Below are 23,046 nucleotides of genomic sequence, written 5' to 3'. Positions count from 1 at the left end.
GGGAGTTATTCTAAAAAGATGGGATCACAATATACACCATTTCTGCATCTTGTTTTATCATGTCATAATATTAAAACCAAACTATTTTTTAAATAGTTTATATCTGGAATAACATAATGAAAATATTAAAAATAATGAAAAACTGGGTTAAATTGTATTAAATCTATTTAGTTATTAATTAATTCATACCATACAAAATGAAGAAGTTGGCTAATTCATTTTAATCAACATTTATTAACATGCCAGATATGTCGCTATGCCCGTGGATTCTTTTCTTTGCTCTGTAAGTACACTTAGGAAACTAAAAGACGTGAACTGGAGGCAGGGTAAGGGTGTAGATTTTCTTCAAGTATTTTCTTCAAGTGGTAAATTAGGCTCATACTGTGGAAGAAACTTATACTTGTTTTATATGAATCCAGAAGGTAAAATGGCAACAAATAGCAAGAAGTTATGAAGAGACAGTTAAATTCAAAATAAAAAATAACTTTCTAACAGAAACTTTATAGATGCAATGGACTGTCTTGGGGCCCAGGCAGATGCTTGGTAATGTACTGTGTGAAGATTTCAAGCCACAGGTAGGCAGTTGCACCTAAGTAGGTTTAAGAGCCCTTTTAATGTAGAATGACATCACTCTAGTGTTTATTTTAATTTTTTATTTTCCTTAACAGATAATATATTGTCACCATTATTTTTAATGGAAGATGATTGAATGTGAACATCTGAACCAAGAAGAAATAATTAAAGAACTGGTGAGTGAGAGTCAAATTTATTTCCAACCACATCTGCAAGAATATCAAATAGAATACTTTACACTACTTTCTGGAGTTTACCTAGAGATTTCTTCTACAGCGTGACCTTTGGAATCAGAGAGAAATTATACATATGGTACAACATTCCTTCTTGTGAGAATAAAACATGGCATCAGTGCAATTGACAGTTTATAATTTTTAATGGCAAAAACATTTTTATTATTTTAAATAGGTAATAACCCAGTTTCTTTTTTTGAAAACAGTGTTTATGCAATGGTTTATCTTATGAGATGGTTGTACAAGAAGGATCAGATACTTCAAAACTGGAGATGTTTTTCTCAGGGTATCCCTGTATAGTCGGATTATCATTATTTCCTAATTTAACAAGTCTCACAATCGTTGCTCAAGATATAAAAGAAATTTCAGGATTAGAGACTTGTTTACAACTCAAAGAACTTTGGATTGCTGAATGCTATCTAGAGGTAAGTCTAAACATATCACTTTACATGAAATATTTTATACTGAATTCTGCGGCTTTGGAAAAATAATTCATTGAAATATGTGCTTGAGACATGGATCAAAACAGATGAGTGAGGGGGAAAAAGAGACCATACATGATGAATTGCAATAATACCCTTTATCCAGTAAAAGAAAACAAAACACAAAACAGGTAAATGGGCAAAAGATAGAAATAGATTTATACATGGGAAAAACTAGAAATAAAGAATTAAAACATAGACATATCTACTTTTTAGTAACCAAATCAGACCAAATAATACCCAGTATTGCTTAGGAATTAAATCAGTTCACTTAGATACTATTGGTAGTGTGAAAATTATAACATTTATATTGAAAAGCAATATTGCAAAATGTATGAAGAGCCAGACAAAGGTACATACTATTTGACTCAGAAATCCCTATTCTAAGATTTTGTCTAAGAGAAGTAATTCAGCAGCAGAAAACAACTGTATTCATGAAGTTATTTATTGCAGTATTATTTATAATAGCTAAAATTTTGAAATATAAATATGCCACATATAGGGTTACTTTAAAGAAAATGATTATAAACTTCCTGAAATATTTTGTAATTATTAAATATTTTCATATTTAAAAATTATTAAATATTTGACAATTACGGAAACATTTTAGATAGTCTTAAGTTTAACAAAACACTAATCTGTAGAGATATTATGATTATAACCATATAAAATTAGGTGCAGAGTTGATTTAAATAAAAAGAGAATATAAAATTGAAAATAGTTGTACATGGATGCAGGAGTTATATGTTTTTCCTTTAAAAAACTTAGCCCTGGCCGGTATGGCTCAGTTGGTTGTAGCATTGTCCTGTACACCAAAATGTCATGGGTTCAATTCCCAGTCAGGGCACATACCTAGGTTGTGGGTTCAATCAGGGTGTGTTGGGGAGGCAACCAATTTATGTTTTTCTCTCCCTCCCTCTAAAAAAATCAATGAACAAGTCCTTGGGTGAGGATTTAAAAAATTTAGTTAATTTTGCTGGATATGTATTTTGCAATAAAATTTGACTTTTAAAAGAAAATGTACTTGATATCTACTTTATTATAAGGATTACGATAAAATATAAGCTAACACTACTCACTCTGCTCTTTTTTTTTTAAACAGAAAATTGAAGGTCTTCGAGAATGTAAAAATTTAGAAAAATTGTATTTATATTATAATAAAATTTCTAAAATAGAAAGTTTAGAGAAATTATTGAAACTGGAGGTTCTTTGGCTGAACCACAATACAATTAAGAATATTGAGGTAAGATAATTTCACTGTATATGTAAAGTTAATTACTACTATGGAGTTTAAACCAGAATGTCCAAAATCTTATTATGCTTAAGAGCCAAAATACTTATGATCAGTTTAATTATTGTTGTTAAGAAGAACTAACAAAGAGAACTTCATCTACATTATTTTCTTTACTCCTCCCACAAAGCCTGAGAGGTAAAGTGTCATTTCCTCTTTGGAGGTTTTTTAAAAAAAGAGATTTAAAGAAGTTTTATATATTACTTGCCTAAGATTATAAGCACACTTTGTGTGATGTGGTCTTTTTCCCTATTCCCCTTTCTCTTCCTCATTTCCTCTCCATTTCCCTGTTCCCTCCTCCAATAACTCTCTCCAGGTGCCAGAGAAACAAAGATGGCTTCATTGAGGCTCCCACTTACTTCTGTGCTCAGTGCTCAGAACACCCGGAGAACTACCAGATTGATCAGATGGTTTATAAGTATAGATTTTAATGATTTCTCCTAAATTATATACTGTCTAAATTTTTAGGGCTTGCAAACTTTGAAGAACTTAAATGATCTCAACCTTGCTGGAAATCTAATAAGCAGCATTGGTATGTACTGTTTCATTTGGAATGTAAGGTAATCTATATATATAAAAGCCTAAGCAACCATCCTACCAGTAGCTATGATGAGCACTGACCACCAGGGGGCAGATGCTCAACACAGGAGCTGCAGAGCTGCGGTGACTTGGCAGCTGTGGTTCTCGGGTGACGCACCCGGAACCAGAGAGGAGGGAGCCCAATTCCATGGTGCGTCACCCAAGAACCACCCTCTCGCAATCCAGGACCCCTCAGGGGATGTCAGAGAGCCGGTTTCGGCCCGATCCCTGCAGGCCAAGCCGAGGGATCCCACTGGTGCATGAATCCATGCACCAGGCCTCTAGTGCTACAATAATATTTTATCAGTATAAAAAGTACATTTCTTTCTTTTAGACCTTTTTGCATGATATCTTTGCAAAGTATTTCTGAATCTATGATTCTAAATCAGAGGTTAATAATTATAGTGTTGTTGTTTATCTTATTGACCTGCAAGAAATGATGCCCATATACAATTCAGAAATAAGACAGGATATGAATAGGAGGTAAAACAAGAAATTTAATTTTTCTTTCATCTTGTTTTTTTAAATTAAAGGTCGATGTCTTGATCCCAATGAACAACTGGAAAAATTAAACCTTTCTGGTAATCAAATATGTTCTTTCAAGGTATGTTTCAGTGGAATGAATTTTTATTTACCAACCTGGATCATGCACCATCTTATTGCAGAAAATGGACTAAATAGCCAGCCCCTTTTAAGAAATAACTTGATCATGTTGGACTATCCAGTGCTCCTGAGAATTTTAGAGTTAGTTGACTAAATTGACCGTAATGATCTAACACTATTAAAACCAAACAAATAACTACTTGGCTTTTAAGGTACTAATTTCTCTTAGTTTCCCCCTGGTCTTTCTAGCTATACCTCTTCTGGTTACTCACCCTTTCATCACATCTAAAAAATGAACTGCCCCAGGTCAGTCCCAGGGTCTTTTCTTATTTCTGTCTGCATTCACTCTGTAAATAATCTCATCATGTCTAAGACTTTAAATACCTTTTATCCACTAATGCCTCCTAGATTGGCATCTCTACTTTCCCTAACAACTCCCCAAACTATAGATATCACCTGTGCTGACTCAGACTGATTTCCCCTCCACCGAACCTTCTTCTTCTGCAGCTTTCTCTGCCTCTCTAAAGAGATCTTCATTCTTCTAGTAACATAAGCCAAATACTAGTACTTACCGTCCTTTTGACCCCCCTATTCCTTCAACTCCATTCAATCCATCAGCAAATTCTGTTGGCTCCACCTTCAGAATATGTCCAGAGTCTGACCATTTTTTTTTACCACCTGTATCACTACTGACCTAGTTTAAGACACCATCATCCCTAACATTCATTATTGGGAAGAAAAAAAAAGCCTCCAACAGGTCTCCCTGTGTTAACCCTTTTGCTATGATGTCTGTTCTCCACACAGCAGTCCATTCCTTTAAAAACATGTCAGATCAAATCACTCTTCTGCTCAAAACCCTCCCCTGAATTCTCTCATCTCTTTCAGAGTAAAAGCCATTAATCAGTGGTTACACTGGCCCACAAGACACTAAATAACCTAGTCCCCCAACTGTCTCTCTGACCACTCTCCCCTTTGCTTACTCCTCTCCAGCCATTCTGATCTCCTCACTGTTCCTTGCACATACTCACCTTAGGGCCTTAGCACTTGCTGGGATAATCTTCCCCATATATTTTCATTGCTCATTTCCTCACTTCTTCCAGGACTTTGGTCAAACATTATATTCTTCATGATGTCTTTCCTGCACAATTTAGATAAAATAGCAACAGCCCCTACTCTACTGCCCTGCCCATCCTGAAGCACTCCCATGTCTCTTTCCCTGTTTTATTTTTTTGTCTTGGCGCTGATCCACATCCCTTACTAGAATACAAGCTTCGTGAATACAGAAACTTCACCTGTTTTGTTCACTGCTATGTTCGCAAGCCTAAAACAGTACTTGACATGTAATAAATCTTAACAAACATTTGTCAAGCACTCAAATGAAAGAGAAAAAAAAAACATTAAAAGATTTCATGCTATGGCACATAATGTGGGTGGAAACATGACATTCATAATTTTGACAGTGTCAGATTGAAGGTGCATATTCCAACACTTCCCCTATACAATACTGAAGAAAGATGAGCAAATTTACTATAGGAATAGTTTTGAATTGATCAGTATTGAAATGGACATTTTTTTTACTCAGAGAAGAATATAAGACACCAAAAAGCTATGGACCGAGGCAGAATGTTATAAGCACCTTAACAAGAAATTTAAGCACAATTTTATTTTCTTGGTCAAAATCAAGAGGGAATATTTGATGTGGCCACACCTTGAAGGGTTGACAGGATTTTGACAGGCGTTGTGGGCAGATCTTCCAGGCAGTGGCAGGTAGGCATTCTAAGATGGGAGAACAATATGCACAAAGGCATGGAGGTCAGCAATCAAAGGGTATATGTGATCAGAGGAAGCTATGAAAGAGAAATCCAGAATGCCGTGGGAGGTAATGTAGGAGTTACCTAAGGAATGCGCATTCTGTACAAATTTGTGAAATGGCCTAAGTGGTGGAAAGGGATATAGCAAATTCAAGAAACTAAAAATCCTGTGTGGCTGGAACAGAGTGAGGGGGAGAATCATGAGTTGAGGCTGAAGAAGATGAGGCAGAATGCTGGGAGGATAAGGGATTGCCCTGCCCAGAAGCCAGGTGGAGGGTTACCTTACGCTGGCTAGCCGTGGCGGCCTCATGTGGCCAAAAGCATGGGCTTCCCAGGCGGAAAGATCTGTCAGTTCTGGCCCTGCCACAAACCAGACGCAGTGGTAACATGAAATTTAAGTGAAATGATAAATGTAAAGATCTCAATAGTAAACACTCAATAGATATGCTATTTTATTATTATTACTATCACTTTATGTTAACCTATTCTCTTTCAATCTGGGGAGAAAATAGGGTTATCGTGAAAATTTGTTGTATGGCATAATATTAAAAAGGCTCCCTATAATAATGATGGCTATTTATTATAAAACCATTGAACATGATTCACAGCAACTTTTGCTAGTCTCATCTTAAGACTATTCTTGAAACACTGTTATCTTGAGTTTTTATCTCTAATCTTTCCATTCACCCTAAAAAGATACTATCCTGGTAATGATGGAATAACTTCTGTGCCACTTTCCATCCACACCAGGTAGCGCAACACTGATTTTCAGTGATGAAATGACTTCAATGTCATCTGCCTTTTGAGTGTGGTGTGGGGCAGGGGCGGGGGGTGTTTCTGTGTAAGACTTCAGAGTTCACAGTCTCCTAGCCCAGACTGATGGTCAAATGCAACATAGCCACCCATAAATTAAAGAGGGTCTTTACTTAGAAGAATGCTCTGAGATTTGCCTCCCTTGTTCCTGCAGAATTACACCAAATAACTATTTGCACCGCTCTGACCAGAAAGTGCCCTTTCAGAGCAGCTCTGCTTAGCGCTACTCCTCTCGTGGACCCAGCTCCTGCCTGTAGAGTCAAAGTTTCACTTGTCCAGAGAGAGTTTGGAGACACATTGGCTCCCTAACCCTGTTACTTTCTCCTCTCACAGTCTGACTTCACTGCTTGCTTCCCTGTTCCATTTGTGCTTTATCTTCAGAACTAATGTTTCCTGGTTCTTGCTTTAGATGTCCCTTAACTCTGATTCTGACGCTCCTATGTAGCATTGCATCCCTTTAAGTCCAATCCCACCATAGCACCCTCCTACCCCAGGAACCACCCTGGTAATGCTATTGTTGAGGAAACTATGAGGATATCTTGGAGGGTGGAAGAAAGTAATAATCATTCAATTCAATTCACATGTTTATTTAGTGCCTACTGTGTTCGAAATGCTGAGTGCTGGGGGTGTAAAGTTAAACAGGTCACAAACCCTGCCCTCAAACAGTTTATCTCAGGAATTGCCAGACTTTTTCTATAAAAGGCCAGGTAGGACATATTTTAGGCTTTGTAGGTCATATGGCCTCTGTAACGTGTTCTTTTTCATTATTTTTCCACAACACTTTAAAAATGTAATCACCGTTCTTAGGGCCAAAGTCCATATAGACCCTTGGCTTATAGAATTATGGATGAACAAGCAATTGGCAGTAGGGCGTGATAAATTCTATAACAAAGGTAAGCCAGTGGCTAAGAGTTCATAGGAGGAGCATCTACCCCAAGCTTGGGGTGATGAAACAGGGCTCCTAGAGAAGAGGAATTTTAGGTTGAGTCTTGACAGATTAAGAGGTTAAATTGGGGCGAAGTCCAATCCACTCAAAGGCAACAGTTTGAGTGAGAGTCTAAAGATAAGGTAGGGTCTTAACCAGGCTTCGTCGCTTAGTTTTCCAGTACGTGGCTAAAGCATAAAATGTCAGGGTTTAAATTGAAAGAAAGAAGACTGAAGGGTGAAGCAAGGGCCAGATGCCAAATAAAGGCAGGTGGAAAGATGGCTGAAACTTTAGGATAAAAGATGTTAAGGAGAAACAGTCTGGAAGTGCATTATCAACCCCTCTGCCTCCATACGTTGTGAGAAAAATGAGGCCTCAGGAGAAAGCTAGGTTCCAGATGTCCTTAATAGGTAGAAAAGGCATTTACAGGAAAAAAGATTAACAACTAAAAATCAGGAATTTAATGGTGACTGTAATAGAGCCAGGGTCCCCTAGCCTTTGATGAGAAGAGCAGATCTGCAGGCCAAGGAAATGGCGAGCTGTGTGCCCAGGTGGTAAGTGTGGGGAATGCTGGTGAAGGGAGTAGGAGGCCTACAGCCACAAGGGGGCGGTGTTACAAAGGAGCTGCGCACAGAGGAACCGTCTTACTGAATAAATGTGCTCAAGTGACTGGCTCCGGGTGAAATACACGATTTAGTAAATATTCTTTGGCCTTTTTTAGAAAGTACAATTTACACGCATAGTTACATAGAGTCTGCTATTTAATTATCGATGATCTACATATATTTAGCGTGGTTTTCATTAGACAAGAACATTGTATCCATCGAAATCACTTTAGCATATTTAAGCAGATAATTAGAATGCATTACATTACAGTATAGTGACCTTGAGTGTTCAGAAGCCTCCTTTAGAAATGGACAGTTGCAATTAATTAAACATTATTACTGCTGCTGTTTTAGGACCTTACCAACTTAACCAGGCTTCGTCGCTTAAAGGATTTATGTCTGAATGATCCTCAATATAAAACCAACCCGGTTTGTCTGCTGTGTAATTATTCCACACATGTACTGTACCACTTGCCTTGCCTTCAAAGACTTGACACATATGATGTGTCAGCAAAGCCGATCAAGGAACTGGCAGATGTAAGTGCATCCCTAATGGGGTATCTGTGACTTAAGTTGAATTAACTGCTTCTTTCTGGCTGTGTCCACATATGGCGGGCAGTATTATCTTGTCAGTTCTTGTCACCAATTCTACTTTTGCCCCAGTGAGCTGGCTTTTTCACACAAATATAGACCATTAATAAAATCAGTGTTAAGATCTCAATTTTGATGACAGTACGGAAAGGTGAAATAATAATAATCATTTTAATTTATACAAAAATAAAAGGTAATCTGAAAAATTATCATCACTGTTAAGAATAATTGCACTAGTGCTATATATACACAAACATTAATAAAGCCTAAATAAAGTAGAAATAAGTCAAGTAACTTCCTCTCATTTGAAATTTTATGTATAAAAATGAGAAAGTATCCATGGTGGATGGTAGTATGCTAGGATAGGTCAATTTTAATCTAATTAAAGATGATTTGGGGAACCACCTACACTGCCAAAATCTTGAAGATCTCTGAAATCTTGAAGAGAAACTATTCCGGGGCTGCCGCTGATGGTGAACCTCCCAGTAGAGGGTCTACTTTGATGTGCTTCTAAAGCAGAGGTTCTCAACCTTCTGGCCCTTTAAATACAGTTCCTCATGTTGTGACCCAACCATAAAATTATTTTCATTGCTACTTCATAACTGTAATGTTGCTACTGTTATGAATCGTAATGTAAATATCTCATATGCAGGATGGTCTTAGGCGACCCCTGTGAAAGGGTCGTTCGACCGCCAAAGGGGTCACAACCCAAGGTTGAGAACCACTGTTCTAAAGGGTCTGTAATTTCAGAATAGAGTGCATAGGGAGTCACCATGTTTATTAATAGATATATTATATTATATTTCTACCTCTCCCTGCCACATTTGTTCATTCAATTAGCCATCCAATACATAGTTTTGGGGTATGTAGAATGTGCCAACCATGTGGATGCCCTCACATATGCCCCTCCCATTATTTCCTGTGGCTCATCCATCATCTCAAATAGATATGTTTTTATTCTTTTATCGTAACTTCTTTCTCTCCTCCTGCTAGTCTACAAATTTATTCTAAAATTTCATTCTTTCCTCCCCCCAAAACTGGGATTATCATCCTTCCCATCCCCATCTGAGAAATAAATTGTCTTACAATATTAAGCAAAGGGCTAGAGTTCTTGTCTATTAGCAGATGTTTGGAATCATTGAAGGGCCAAGGAGGAATGCCTTCTCTAACAATGTTAAGTCTAAAATAACAGCAAAGCTTTGCAGTGAAAACCATGTTTTTACATCAGGCTATAGTTTGACATCAGGCTGTTACTACAAAGGTGAGCAGGGTGAATATTATTCATGATATTACTTGGCTGGTTCATTCGTCTAACAAATTGCATTCCAGGCACAATTTAAGGCACTAGAGACATACAGTGACCCAAGCAGGCAAAATCCCTGCTTTCTTGGAGCTCTACTGAGAGCAAACGGATAATAAGCAACTAAATAAGGAAACAAGTAGTATATCAGATAGTGACAAACGCTATGGAGAAAATAAACAAGGGTGAAGAAAACAGGACTGTCGGTAGGGGCAGAGGACAGGGTGTTGACTATCTTATATAGAATTGTTGGGGAAGGATGTGCAGCTAAGGTGACATTTGAGCAGAGATTGGAAGGAAGGAAGAAAGCAAGCTGTTCAGGGATCAGCAAATGTAAAGACCTTGATGCAGAAGCATGCCTCATATTTAAAGAACAACAGAGGCTAGTGTGGCTGGAGAAAGTGAGGATGAGAGAAGTAAGAGATAAAGACAGGAGTGGTGGGGAGCAGATCGCGGGAGGCTAGAATGTTGTAAGGACTTTGGCTTTTACAATGAGTGAGGTGGGGGCCACTGGAAAATTTTAAGCAGAGGGATGACGAGATGACATGTTTTAAAGGGACCCTTTTGGATAATGGATTAACAATACAGAATTAGAGGGGGAAACGTGAAAGCAGAGAGACCAGTGAAATTCCAACAACGTGGATGAGAGATGTTGATGGTTTGACACAGGGTTTTAGTAGAGGTGGTGGTGAAAAGTAGTCAGATTTTGGTAGTAGTTAGAAGGTAGAACTCCTCTGGATTTGCTGATAGATTGGATGTGAAGTACAGAGGAAAGTAGTACAGAATAAGTCCAAGTTATTGGCCCAAACAACTGAGAGAGGGGAGGAAATTGCTATTTCATGAAACGAGGAAGAGTATGGGAGGAGTAGGTTTAGAAGGAAGAATTATGGTTTAATTTTAAGCTTATAAATTTTGAATAACCTTTTGTACATCCAAGGAGTATATCCAATAAATAGCTGGATATATGAGTCTGCTCTTTTATAGAATTGCCTGCATTGGATTAGATTGATAATTTAGTAATTTTCTCACTCTAAATAAAATGAGTTCACTTCAGCGGTTCTCAACCTGTGGGTCGAGACCCCTTTGGGGGTTGAACAACCCTTTCACAGGGGTTGCCTAAGACCATCGAAAAACACTTATATAATTACATATTGTTTTTGTAATTAATCACTATGCTTTAATTATGTTCAATTTGTAACAATGAAATTGGGGGTCACCACAACATGAGGAACTGTATTAAAGGGTCTCGGCATTAGGAAGGTTGAGAACCACTGACTTAGAGCATCCTTTTATAGATTTGGAAAAAAAACAACAACCCTACATGAAATTCTATTCTTAACCATGCTTTTAAAAATGAATTAATATTACATTTGCTTTTAATTATTTTTAATTTCCTTACTTTCTCCATAAGTTAATCAGATAGGAAAAATGTAGTTATATATTTGCTTTAGTAAATGATACTATCTTTAGATAAATGATACTATTTTATAAATTAAATTCTATCTCTTTATGTTGTTATCTTGGAAGTAAATGTGAATATGCCTCACATTTAAAATATCATCCACAAGGAAAATCTTTGGAATTTTATATTTTGCTTATCAAGTTTAAATATAGGACTCTGTGTAGTCATTATCATTTCAACATCATCATTATTAGTAACTGAACATGCAGATCTTTCAAATTGTTATTTAGAACATATTGCACTCATAATATACTGCTAATAATTACCTATAATGTGTTTTATTTCAGTTAATCTTTTCCTTTTTTCTCACTTTTAGACCACAGCTATGAAAAAGATAATGTATTACAATATGCGTATAAAAACTGTTCAGAGGCATCTTCACGAAGACCTTGAAAAACTGACTGATCGAAAATGTAAATTACAGAAGTTGCCAGAAGAACGAATAAAACTATTCAGCTTTGTGAAAAAAAATGTAAGATATACTGCTGTAAAATTTCAGTGGCCACATCTGAAAGGAAACTGGTGGATAAGATAGCATTATATTTTCATTTTATGTATATATACACATATAATGTTATTTTAATTAATATTGAATTTCAAGTCAAGCTTATTCTCAAAAATGTATTCATTCCAGGTGTTTTATTAAGTTTCATTCTGTGCTTATAAATATATAGTTCAAAAAAGGTATAGGCTTAATATATAAAAATTAAAAAATTTTAGTATATAAGAATTTTAAAGTAATTAATTCAATATGATTCAGAGTTATAGAGATATGTTAGACTTATTTTTGCCTCAGTTTTATTAGATACCAGTGGTTTACACTCAAAATTCATTTTCTTGTCTAAAAGGATGAAATATCCCTTTACTAATATTCAAGCCATACTTTAGTAGTTATGTTGTGTGTACCTTTTTTATTTAGAATAAATTAGGTTTCCTTTACTAAAAGTAGATCCTGAAAAATTAAGGATTATTTCCTCAAAACAGAACTTTGCATATAAAAGAACTATATATTCTTTAAGTATGAGAAAATAATGGGTTATTCAACAAATGGTGTTACAAAACTAGTTGAACTACTTGGAGTGGGGAAGTTGGACCCTTAATTCACATTTTACCAAAGTAAATAACAATGGGAAAAATATTTAAATGTTACTATGAAAAAATTTAAGAATATATAGATGTAACTATCTCAGCCTACCAAATAAAAGAAACACTAGAAATCTCAAAGGAACAGAATATAGATTTGTTTGAAAAAGAAGGTAAAATACCTTTGTACTAAAAAGCATAATTAATGAAAATAAACAACAAATGACAATCTGAAAAAATTGTTTTCAATAAACATGTTAGACAACATGATATCCTTAGTATAAATGTACCCATAAATAAAACAAGAAAAAAGTAAATAGAAAAATTGATCAAAGTACATCAATCTATATATATAAAAGGCTAATATGCTAAGTGTCCAACCGTCTGACCGGTCACTATGACGCACACTGACCACCAGGGGGCAGACGCTCAACGCAGAAGCTGCCGAGCTGCAGTGACTTGGCAGTGGTGGTTCTTGGGTGAAGCACCTGAAACCAGACAGGAGGGAGCCCAATTTCTCACAGGGCCATGCAATTCCACCTTCATCCATGGGTTATGTTGTTGCTGGGGCACTGTCAGCCCTGAATCTGGTTTACTGCACACTTGCATTTGCATTCCACACTCTGTAAGACAGCAACTTTGCAGAGTGCACCCTTGCACTCTGGGACCCCTCAGGGGATATTGGAGAGCCGGTTTTGGCCCAATCCCCATAGGCCAGGCCAAGGGACCCACCTGCCGGAGGGACCCCAGCTCACTCCACAGACAGCGGGGAGGGACCGTGGGAGATTGGCTCCAGAGCGTGTCCTGCCCATCTTGCCCAGTCCCACCCCACCGGCTACCTTCTAACTAATTTCTTTTGAATGTGCATGAATCCGTGCACTGGGTCACTAGTTATCTAATAATATGATAATATGCAAATTGGTTGGGATGCCGTCATGTAACGACCAATTAGCAGGGACCTGAGGCTGCTTGGCGCCTAGCTGGGGAGGGGTAGCTCAGGCTGCGCCCCCCTGCCCCAGTGCTGGCCCAGGAGACCTCAGGCTGCACCCCCCGCCCCAGCGCCGGGCCAGAGAACCTCATGCCATGCCCCCCGCCCTAACACTGGGCTGGGGGACCTCAGGCCACACCCCCTGCCCAGGGGGGCTTGACAGGGGTGGAGCTGGCTGGTTCTGGGTCTTGCCCAATAGGGGTGGAGCTGGCCAGGTCTGGGTCTCCTGCAATTTTGAAGCCTGTGCGGGAGGGCGGGGACTTGACTCTGGGTCCCGCGGCGCACCCCAGACTCTGACAGGGGGCAGATTTTCATATACATTTTACTAATTTTCTTTGATCTCTGACACTTTTATTATAGAGAAAGGGCAAATAGCAATATTAAAATATTTTCTCTAAGTAATTCCCTTTTAATGTGCACAATTTTGTGCACCAGGCCAGTAGTCATTTTATAAAAGAAGAAATTAAAAATGACTAATAAACATCTGAAAGAACCTCAGCCAATTATTAATCTCTGAATGTGAATTAAGATAATGAGCAACCATTTTCACCTGTAAAATAGTCAAAGTATAACACATGATAGTACTCAGCCTGGTGAAGATGGGTGTGAGACTATTACACCACTGATGGGAGTATAATTGGGTCAGATATATTAACAGCCTAAAAATGCTCAGAGCCTTTGACCCAGTAAATCTACTTCTAACACTCTATTCTGAAGATTTGGATATAGTTCTTTATATAAAGCTATTCATTACTGCATTATTAACAACAACAACAATATAGTACTCAGCCTGGTGAAGATGGGTGTGAGACTATTACACCACTGATGGGAGTATAATTGGGTCAGATATATTAACAGCCTAAAAATGCTCAGAGCCTTTGACCCAGTAAATCTACTTCTAACACTCTATTCTGAAGATTTGGATATAGTTCTTTATATAAAGCTATTCATTACTGCACTATTAACAACAACAACAACAAAAATCCTGGAAATCACCTAAATGTTTAACAAGAGAGGAAGTGTTGAAAATGGACAATATTTTCAAACCAATTTCTTTGATTTTCTAAACCTAACCCTAACCCTAACCTTAATCCTAATATTTAAGGTTGTCTTTCACTTAACTGAAAGAAATTGGCTGACTGAATTTATACCAAAGTTATAATCACATGCTGGCCATGTTTTATGAAGTTTGGTCTATTTATTATCTAGATTTCTACTTTGTTCATTTAAATTAACTACATATTTAATAGAGTCCACTAAAAAATTTGCTATCTGGTACATTGATTTCAACAGTTGGAACGGGAACTGGCTGAACTCAAGGGATCTGGCAAAGGGCAAATTGAAAGACCCAATAACAATCAAGTAACTGAGCTTGAAATATTAAAGAACTCTGAAACTGTCTCAGAAGAGCCAAGCCTTCAGCAGAAGATACAGACCAAACTAAATGCCTTGAATGAAAGAGTAAAATTCTGGAACAAAAAGCTAGATGAGTATGTTTAATAAATTATCTAGTTGTTCAAATTTAAAACATGAGAGAATATAATGTTCTGGGCCATCAGTTGAGCTCAGTGTCCCCTTCAGGAGTGGAAAGAATAATAGTATTAAGTAAAACATGGAATGTGTTTCCTAGTAGAGATTGGCATCATTGGTTCAAAGCTGACATATAGTTGTTGTTTTTTTAAATATGTTTTTATTGATTTTAGAGAGAGGAAGGAAGGGGGCGGGAGGGAAAGATCAATGTGAGAGAGAATTATCAATCAGTTGCCTCCCATTCATGCCCCAACTGGGGATTGAACCCACAACCTGGGTTTGTGCCCTGACCAGGAATCGAACCTGCAACCTTTTGGTACATGGGATGATGCTCAACCAACTCAGCCACACTGGCCAGGGCAAGCTGGCATATAGGTTTTTACAGAGGCAATATTTAATTAGGAACAGTGAACGTCCACTGAGTGGCATTCTGTCACATCACTACTCTAGTGTCTGCAAACTAAAAACATTTATGTGTTTTTTTCAAACTAACTGCTACCAGTGCAAAAGCTCATGGCATGGAGGAGACTGAGCAAAGCACATACACAGTTGTGTGGAATAATGTAGAAACAAATACAGGTTGAATGTTAACTAGAAATATAAAGCAAGAAGACTCAGTAAGTATTGTGATTTTTTTTTTTATTTACTAGGGCACCAAGTGTGTAAGTTAGTATGCCCTGTAATAATGCTAACAAAATAATAACTAACATTTATTGAATTCTTATTGTTACTCAGTGCCAAATTCTTTGCCAAGAGCTTCACATGCATTTTGCATATAATCCTCAAAAAAGCCTATTCAGGTATCGGTACCATTAATATTGCCATTTTACTGAGAAACTGCAGCATAACAATGTTGTGACTTGTCTAAGATCTGAGAGCAAGTGGTAGAGCCAGGAGAGTCTTTGAACCTTCACTTGTTCTGAGATTAACAAATATTAAGGTGATTTTAGTTGTCAAAAATATAATGTATTTTACATGGTTTAACTATTAACACCACATTGTCTTTATCCATTGACAAAAAGTCTTGTATTTTAACATCAGCTTCTTAAAAAATCAATCATGAATTTCAATGTTGTGACTTGTAGATCATTTTAATAGCTTGATACATTTTTTTCTTAAATAGAATTGAAACAATTTATCGTACTGAAACAAAGCGAAAGAAGAAAAGTAGTGGGTTATTGATCCCATTTTTGTCAATTGAGTTGGAAACTGTAGGAAATATCCACTTTGAAGAAGGCACTCGATCTGATGAATGGTAAATCTGTTTGAAATTTAGTTATAGCTTTAAAAATAATTCTAAGTGCTTTGGATCATCAACCAAAATATCAACTTATAAAAATGTTAAAATACCCTATTTTCAAAACTGTTCTTATATAGAATATTCATTCATTGAGAATTGACAGTTACCTATTTTACCATCTATACATCTTTCTGTTTATATCATTGCCATGAACTAACCTTGAAAACATCCTAATGGTATTTCGTTGGTCTTTACCCAATTTACCTTACCCTAAAAGAAGAATATAATTTAAAAGTTCACGGTCAAGTATTAATTTTATGTATGTTTATACTGATTATTTCTGGACAGATTGTAGTGCTGGATTCTGAATATTGGATGAGAAGTTAGAACAGAAAAGGAATGGCAAAGCAGGCTTGGCAACCACAGACTACAAACACCAGAGAAGGCTGCCTAAGAAATTTCCTGGAGGCTCCATGATCAAAGTCAAACCAAGCTGTCTAGAGCTAGCTAGAGTCCGGGTGCACATAGACTATACAAGTTAAAGTAAGGCATACACTTGAAAACCAGGAATCCAGATGGCCAGTGTATTTAGACAAAAATAGAGAGAGCTGCCAGAAACAGAAGCAGAATCCAGCATCCACAGTTCAGAAACAAGGCCTCCTGGTACACACAAGGAGGTGATTAGGTGATTGTGTTGCCTCAACTAGAGGGTACAACCAAAAAAAATAATGATCTTTTTTTTTAAAAAAAGCCTTTACAGAAAAGTATCACTAATTATTATTTTCACATTTCTGTAATCAATTTCTCAAAATTGGGAAACCCATGAAATAGCCAGATTGCCCTAAAACTCTAGGGGCAGACTGCACACTTGGGAGTGTGGACAGAGACCAAGAAACACATAGAGCTATCGAATGGATTTGGTACTTCACCCCAGGGGGATGCCTTTACTCGCAGTCAGTGTTGAAATAATCTGTGATTCTTTGTGGAATCAAATGCAAAATTTGCACTAATCTTTTAGGGGAAAAAAAGTGTGATTGTTATGGGTTACTTTCAACCAAGCCCCCTGGTTTCTATTAGATGTGGTTCTCAAGAATCTTGTGGGTACTTTGGTAGAAAAGTGTGAGAAGCTCTGCCTAAGGAAGAAAGAGACCTTTTAAAATCTTTCTTTTCTATCAATACATCCATTTTCCCAGCAGTTACCAATGGTTGCTTAACCACCATACTTTATTTTTATGTGCAAAATATAGGTGTTCATCCCAGTTCCCATGCAAAGTAGAGGCCTTAATTTTTCAAGTGCAAAACCTGAATTGTGTGTCTTTGCAAGATGCATGAATAATTTTTCAGCCTGTCACTTATATGCACTCAATCTAAACATAATTTTATATCTGTTTATTTTTAACTTATTATAAAGTAAGCTCTTTATAAAACAGGTAGATTAGTGGAAAAATGTGTAAAAGAAATGGCCCATATACACTGTCTGTGTCCATGGGCTGTGCATAAAGCCATTTAGGTTAATATGTCAGCCTGATAGTAAATTAGATACCTTGATGGATTGTGATAAGTGTTAACAATTGTTTACTTGGTTTTAATAAAAATAACCTTGATCCATTTTAAGGAGAAAATCAAGTATATGTTGGCAGAATTCCAAGGACTGTTTTTCACTTATAGCACACTACAAACTTGGCCACCTTAGTCCTGATCTTTTATGTATGTTAAGAAATATTGACTAAAGTGCTTTAAATTGCACTGACTTCTCTTTTATTAATATTTTCAAAGGCAGTGATTTAGCCCATGAACTGGAATAGAGCTAGAGCTCACATATAGGTTTCCCCACTATTTCAAAGAAGAGCATTTCTATGAAACCTTTCATAAACCAAAATGATGTAAAGTGAAGAAGCAATTACCATTACGTTATTTGGGAAAATTTTTGTGCATTCCCAAACCCCCAAAACAATCCACCAAATCATATCATTTAATACACAAAACCTAAGATAATACTAACATAGTAAAAACAGGAATTATATGATACACAGCCTATATAAAGTAGAAATAATGTCCAGTACTATGTGGAATAAGAGTGGTGAAAGCAGACATCCCTATCCTATTCCTGATCTTAAGGGAAAAGCTTTTAGTTGGTGCCCATTGAGTATGATGTTGGCTGTGAGTTGGTCATATATGATCTTTATTCCCACTTTCCTGAGAGATTTTATCTCAAATGGGTGCTGGATTTTATCAAATGCTCTCTCTGCATTTATTGATATGATCATGTGGTTTTTACCCTTCAGATATTAGTCTTAGGGAGAGACCATCCATCAGGAACCTCTGTGATCTTAGTCCACACCCATGCTCAGGTCCTGTGCTAGTGAGAACAGACATCTCATAATCAAAGGCAAATATATACCATATAGGATCACTTAATTTCCTTTCAAATTGATCCATTTTTAAATCTCTTAATCTAAATTCTGTTTAAGACAGGACCAGAACTATTGTGAGTATGGCCAGATGAGGGCAGCAGAGAGCAGCTCCAGTACATTTTCTTAAGTTCTTCACATGGCCCGCCCCTCCTCCTTCTCTCTCAATTCTTAATTCAAAACCCTTCTTAAGTGGCCCCGACTCCATTCCTTACCCCAAGCCTCTGTTTCTTCAAAGCACTTATCCGTTTAGAAATGATTTTATTTATGGCTTATTTATTTCTTTGTCCAACCCCCTTGTAATATAGGTTCCATGAGAGCAGGGATCCTGCCTCTTTCACTTCTATATCCCTACTTATGAAATTATTGCAAGAGTCCCACCGAGAGATGGCAGTGACTTAGAGTAGTCTAATCTCAGTGGCAGTGATAAAATAGGGTCACATTAAGAATGTATTTTAGATGTAGGGCCAAACAGACTTGCTGAGGAGTTGGATACTGATGAGAATGAGAGGAGGCAAGGTTTATTCCTGATTTTTTTTAACCTAAGCTAATAGTGGTACCATATACTGAGACGGAAAACACTCAGGAGGAACAGGTTTAGGGGCTGGCATTGGTCAAGTTACGTTTGAGAGGCCTATTACAAATGCAAGTGAACATATTAAGTGGGTAGTTGCATATATCTGGTCTGGGTATATGCAATAAGTTGAGTAGAGATAAAGTCTCGAAATAAAACATTGGAATATATATATATGTTCCCCCAAATGTATGCACACTTTAACAGCTGATAGCTCAATTTTGAAAATGGAATGTATTTTCATAAACACCATTTTATTTTTTTTTATATTGCCAAAGAAACAGATGAAATTATCTAGGCATAGTGTTCATGGAAACAAGAGGAGAGCCAAAGACTTAGTCCTGGGTCGATCCAACATTCAAGAGTGTCAGAGGAAAAAGAAGGAGCAAAGAAAACCATGAAGGAGAAGCCAAGAAGAAGCAAGCCAGAAACATGTAGTTTCCCTGAAGCCAAAAGAAAGAGTGTTTCAGAAATGCAGGATTGCTCTACTAATATATCTTTTAGTCAGAATAAATACATAAGGATTAAGATGAGAACTATTATTTTTATGTTTCAAAGTTTAGCATCTCTTTTATCGATTGAATAAGTGTGCTCATTTTCAACCAACATATACTATATGACGATGTATATTTGTGGGGGAAGGGGACATAAAATATGGGCTATAACTATTATCATATGCAACTTTGTGTTCTTCAACATTTTGAGGAAAGTCTATTATTTTCTTTGTATATATTCTGTATCCCCACCTAGGTTTAATTCCTGCTATGAATTAATTCTAGCACGTTTTTGTTCATGGGACTTCAGAACATATGGTATTACAGGAGTGAAAGTAAAACGTGTCATCAAAGTTAACAACCGTATTCTGAGACTAAAATTTGAAGATAAATTCCAAACATTTTTGGACAATGAAGAGATACATGATTCAGAGTAAGAAGTTAAATTCTATAAGGAACATTTTTTAAAGTCTGGTTTTATTTTGTAAAAATGTCTTTCTGTTTTAAAAGTTTACAATATTGAAAATATAACTTCTTAGTAAATATTTCCTTTCCATGAATCTCCCTTGACTAAGATGACCTAGTTTACCCCCTTTGGGCTCTTTTTGAGACTGAGGGTAAATGGAAGTTTAATAATGACACTGGAACACCTAATATAATTAGGATAATCCTGGGCAGGACATACAATTGTCTTATCTACAGCTAAGCTTTTTTAATATCAGATTTCAATTTTTTCCCCTCTCTGTTGTTAAGGAGCCATCGAAAGATGCTGGAATGCCTTTTTTATGTTTTTGATCCTGAAGTTGCATTAAAGAAAAAACATCTGCTACAAATACTTGAAAAAGGATTCAAAGACAATGAAACAAGCAAGGTAAGGAAAAAATGTCATTCAGAACAATGCTCTCTACCTCATGAACAAAGTTTTAGTTAAGCAGGTACTTTTTCCTAAATCCTTTTTTTAAAATGTTTTTATTGATTTTGGAGAGGAAGGAAGAAAGAGAGATATAGAAACATCAATAATGAGAGAGAATCATTGATCGGCTGCCTCCTGCACACCGCACATTGGGGATCAAGCCTGCAACCCAGGCATGTGCCCTGACCAGGAATTGAACCATGACCTCCTAGTTCATAGGTTGATGCTCAATCACCAAGCTGAGCCATGCCGGCCAGGCAATCATACCCGGTGCACACAAAATTCGTGCACTTGGTGGGGGGTCCCTCAGCCCGGCCTGCACACTCTCACAGTCCGGGAGCCCTCGGGGAATGTCCAACTGATGGCTTGCGGGCCTAAGCCTTCAGTCAGACATCCTTAGCGCTACCACAGAGGCAGGAGGGGCTCCCACCACCGCCATTGCACTCGCCAGCCGTAAGCCCAGCTTCTGGCTGAGAGCGCTACCCCTGTGGGCGCGCACTGACCACTTGGGGCAGCTCCTGCACTGAGCATCTGCCCCCTGGTGGTTAGTGTGCCATTCAGTCTATTTGCATATTAGCCTTTTATTATATAGGACTAGAGCCCCAGTGCACAAAAATTTGTGCCCTCGGGGGGTGGTCCCTCAGCCTGGCCTGTGCCCTCTCGCAGTCTGGGACCCCTCGGGGAATGACCACCTGCTGGCTTAGGCCCGCTCCCCAGGGGATTGAGCCTAAGCTGGCAGTCAGACATCCCTCTGGCAGCCTGGGAGCCCTTGGAGGATGTCCACTTGCCAGCGGGGAGCAGGCCTAAGCTGCAGTCGGACATCCTTAGCGCTGCTGAGGAGGCAGGAGAGGCTCCCGCCACCACCATTGTGCTGGCAGCCATCAGCCTGGCTTGTGGCTGAGCAGAGCTCCCCCTGTGGGAGTGCACTGACCACCAGGGGGCAGCTCCTGCACTGAGCGTCTGCCCCCTGGTGGTCAGTGTGTGTCATAGTGACCAGTCATTCCCAGTCGTTCTGCTGTTAGGGTCAATTTGCATATTACCCTTTCATTATATAGGATAGATCCCTGGTGCATGGGTGGGGGCCAGCTGGTTTGCCCTGAACGATGTCCTGGATCACGGTGGGGGTCCTGCTGGGGTTCCAGGCCAGAGCCTGGTGCATGGGTGGGGGCGGCTGGTTTGCCCTGAACAATGTCCTGGATCACGGTGGGGGTCCTGCTGGGGTTCCCGGCCAGACTGGGTGAGGGGCTGAGGGCCATTTTCAGACTGGCCACACCCCCTTCGGGGAGGGGGGTCCTGCTGGGGTGCCTGGCCAGCCTGGGTGAATGGCTGATGGCTCTTTGCAGGATGGCCACAGCCCCTTCAGGGTAGGGGTCCCCACTGGGGTGCCTGGCCAGCCTGGATGAGGGGCTGATGGCTGTTTGCAGGCTGGCCAAGCCCCCCAGCGGGGATCCTCACCCCATGAGTGTGTGTCCAGCCTGGGTGAGGGGCTGATGGCTGTTTGCAGGCTGGCCACAGCCCCCAGCCACCCTAGCTCCCAATGGAGGCTGGCTGGAAGCAGGTATCTGGGATTTATTTATCTTTATAATTGAAACTTTGTTGCCTTGAGTGGAGGCTGCAGCCGGCCAGGGCTGACGGGAAGCTTGGCTTTCTCCATTGCCGGGGCAACCAAGCCTCCTGCTTGCTCCAGCTCCCTGGCTTCCGGCCGCCATCTTGGTTGAGTTAATTTGCATATAGCTGCTCTGATTGGCTTGTGGGCATGGCTTGTGGGCATGGCTTGTGACTGTAACAGAGGTACGGTCAATTTGCAGGTTTCTATTTTATTAGATAAGATAGGAAACTTTTGTTTCACAAAAGGTTTAGTGCTATCATCGAAAGTACAGCATCCTCATTCTTTGGATTGCACAAGAATAAGTCCATTAATTTATCTGCATGACTATTTAATCTTTCTAGGTATCTTACTTTTTATGTTGTGATCCTTTTGTTGATGACCTTGAAGTCTACTTTCGTCTGTTTTCAACTTTCCAAGGTCCATCCCATCTTGAAAAAAAAATACATTCACTTAACACTGCTGTGCTTTTTGTCATCCTATTTTTCTCTTTCTTTTTACTGCCACCATTTATTTATTCTCTACTTCACTGTCCCCACCTTGATGCTCACATTGCTCTAATTCCTGGTCACTCCTGAGCTCCAAAATGTCATCAACCCTTCTCAGTCCTCTACCTTCTTGTTGAGGCAACTGTAGCACACTGGTATAGAGCAGTGTTTCCTAGCCCTTTTCACATATGGCACACATAAAACAAAAACATTGCTGCATTTGAATCCTGCTTCCCTACTCGCCGGCTGTGGGACTTCCCCTCTCTGTGTCTGTTTCTTCCTATCTGTAAATGAAGATGATAATAGTATCTGCTTCACAGAGTTGTGGTCAGGATTTAGTGACATATGCATTAAAAAAGTTCTTGCATATCAATGTCCACAACATCATTTTTGACAAGAGCCAAAAAGGAGAAACAACCCAATGAATGGGTAAACAAACAAATAATATTTA

At 38.5% G+C, this 23,046-nt stretch overlaps 1 protein-coding gene across 1 annotated transcript in view; it reads left to right on the top strand.

Moving 5' to 3' along the window:
• The first annotated feature begins 701 nt into the window (after positions 1 to 701).
• Positions 702 to 23,046, top strand: part of LOC102254607 (leucine-rich repeat-containing protein 9) — an 89,211-nt gene continuing 66,866 nt past the window's right edge. Inside the window, exons 1-11 of the mRNA XM_014545953.1 lie at positions 702 to 749; positions 1,013 to 1,231; positions 2,448 to 2,531; positions 3,048 to 3,111; positions 3,692 to 3,762; positions 8,270 to 8,452; positions 11,585 to 11,740; positions 14,633 to 14,829; positions 15,993 to 16,124; positions 19,845 to 20,021; positions 20,342 to 20,459. Of these exons, the coding sequence (XP_014401439.1) occupies positions 702 to 749; positions 1,013 to 1,231; positions 2,448 to 2,531; positions 3,048 to 3,111; positions 3,692 to 3,762; positions 8,270 to 8,452; positions 11,585 to 11,740; positions 14,633 to 14,829; positions 15,993 to 16,124; positions 19,845 to 20,021; positions 20,342 to 20,459 (1,449 nt within the window). The remainder of the gene's footprint in view (positions 750 to 1,012; positions 1,232 to 2,447; positions 2,532 to 3,047; positions 3,112 to 3,691; positions 3,763 to 8,269; positions 8,453 to 11,584; positions 11,741 to 14,632; positions 14,830 to 15,992; positions 16,125 to 19,844; positions 20,022 to 20,341; positions 20,460 to 23,046) is intronic.

This window comes from Myotis brandtii, unplaced genomic scaffold (assembly GCF_000412655.1).
Source record: "Myotis brandtii unplaced genomic scaffold, ASM41265v1 scaffold423, whole genome shotgun sequence".
Taxonomy (NCBI): domain Eukaryota; kingdom Metazoa; phylum Chordata; class Mammalia; order Chiroptera; family Vespertilionidae; genus Myotis; species Myotis brandtii.
Note: the sequence above shows the minus strand (reverse complement) of the source record. Positions and strands in the feature narration are given on the sequence as shown.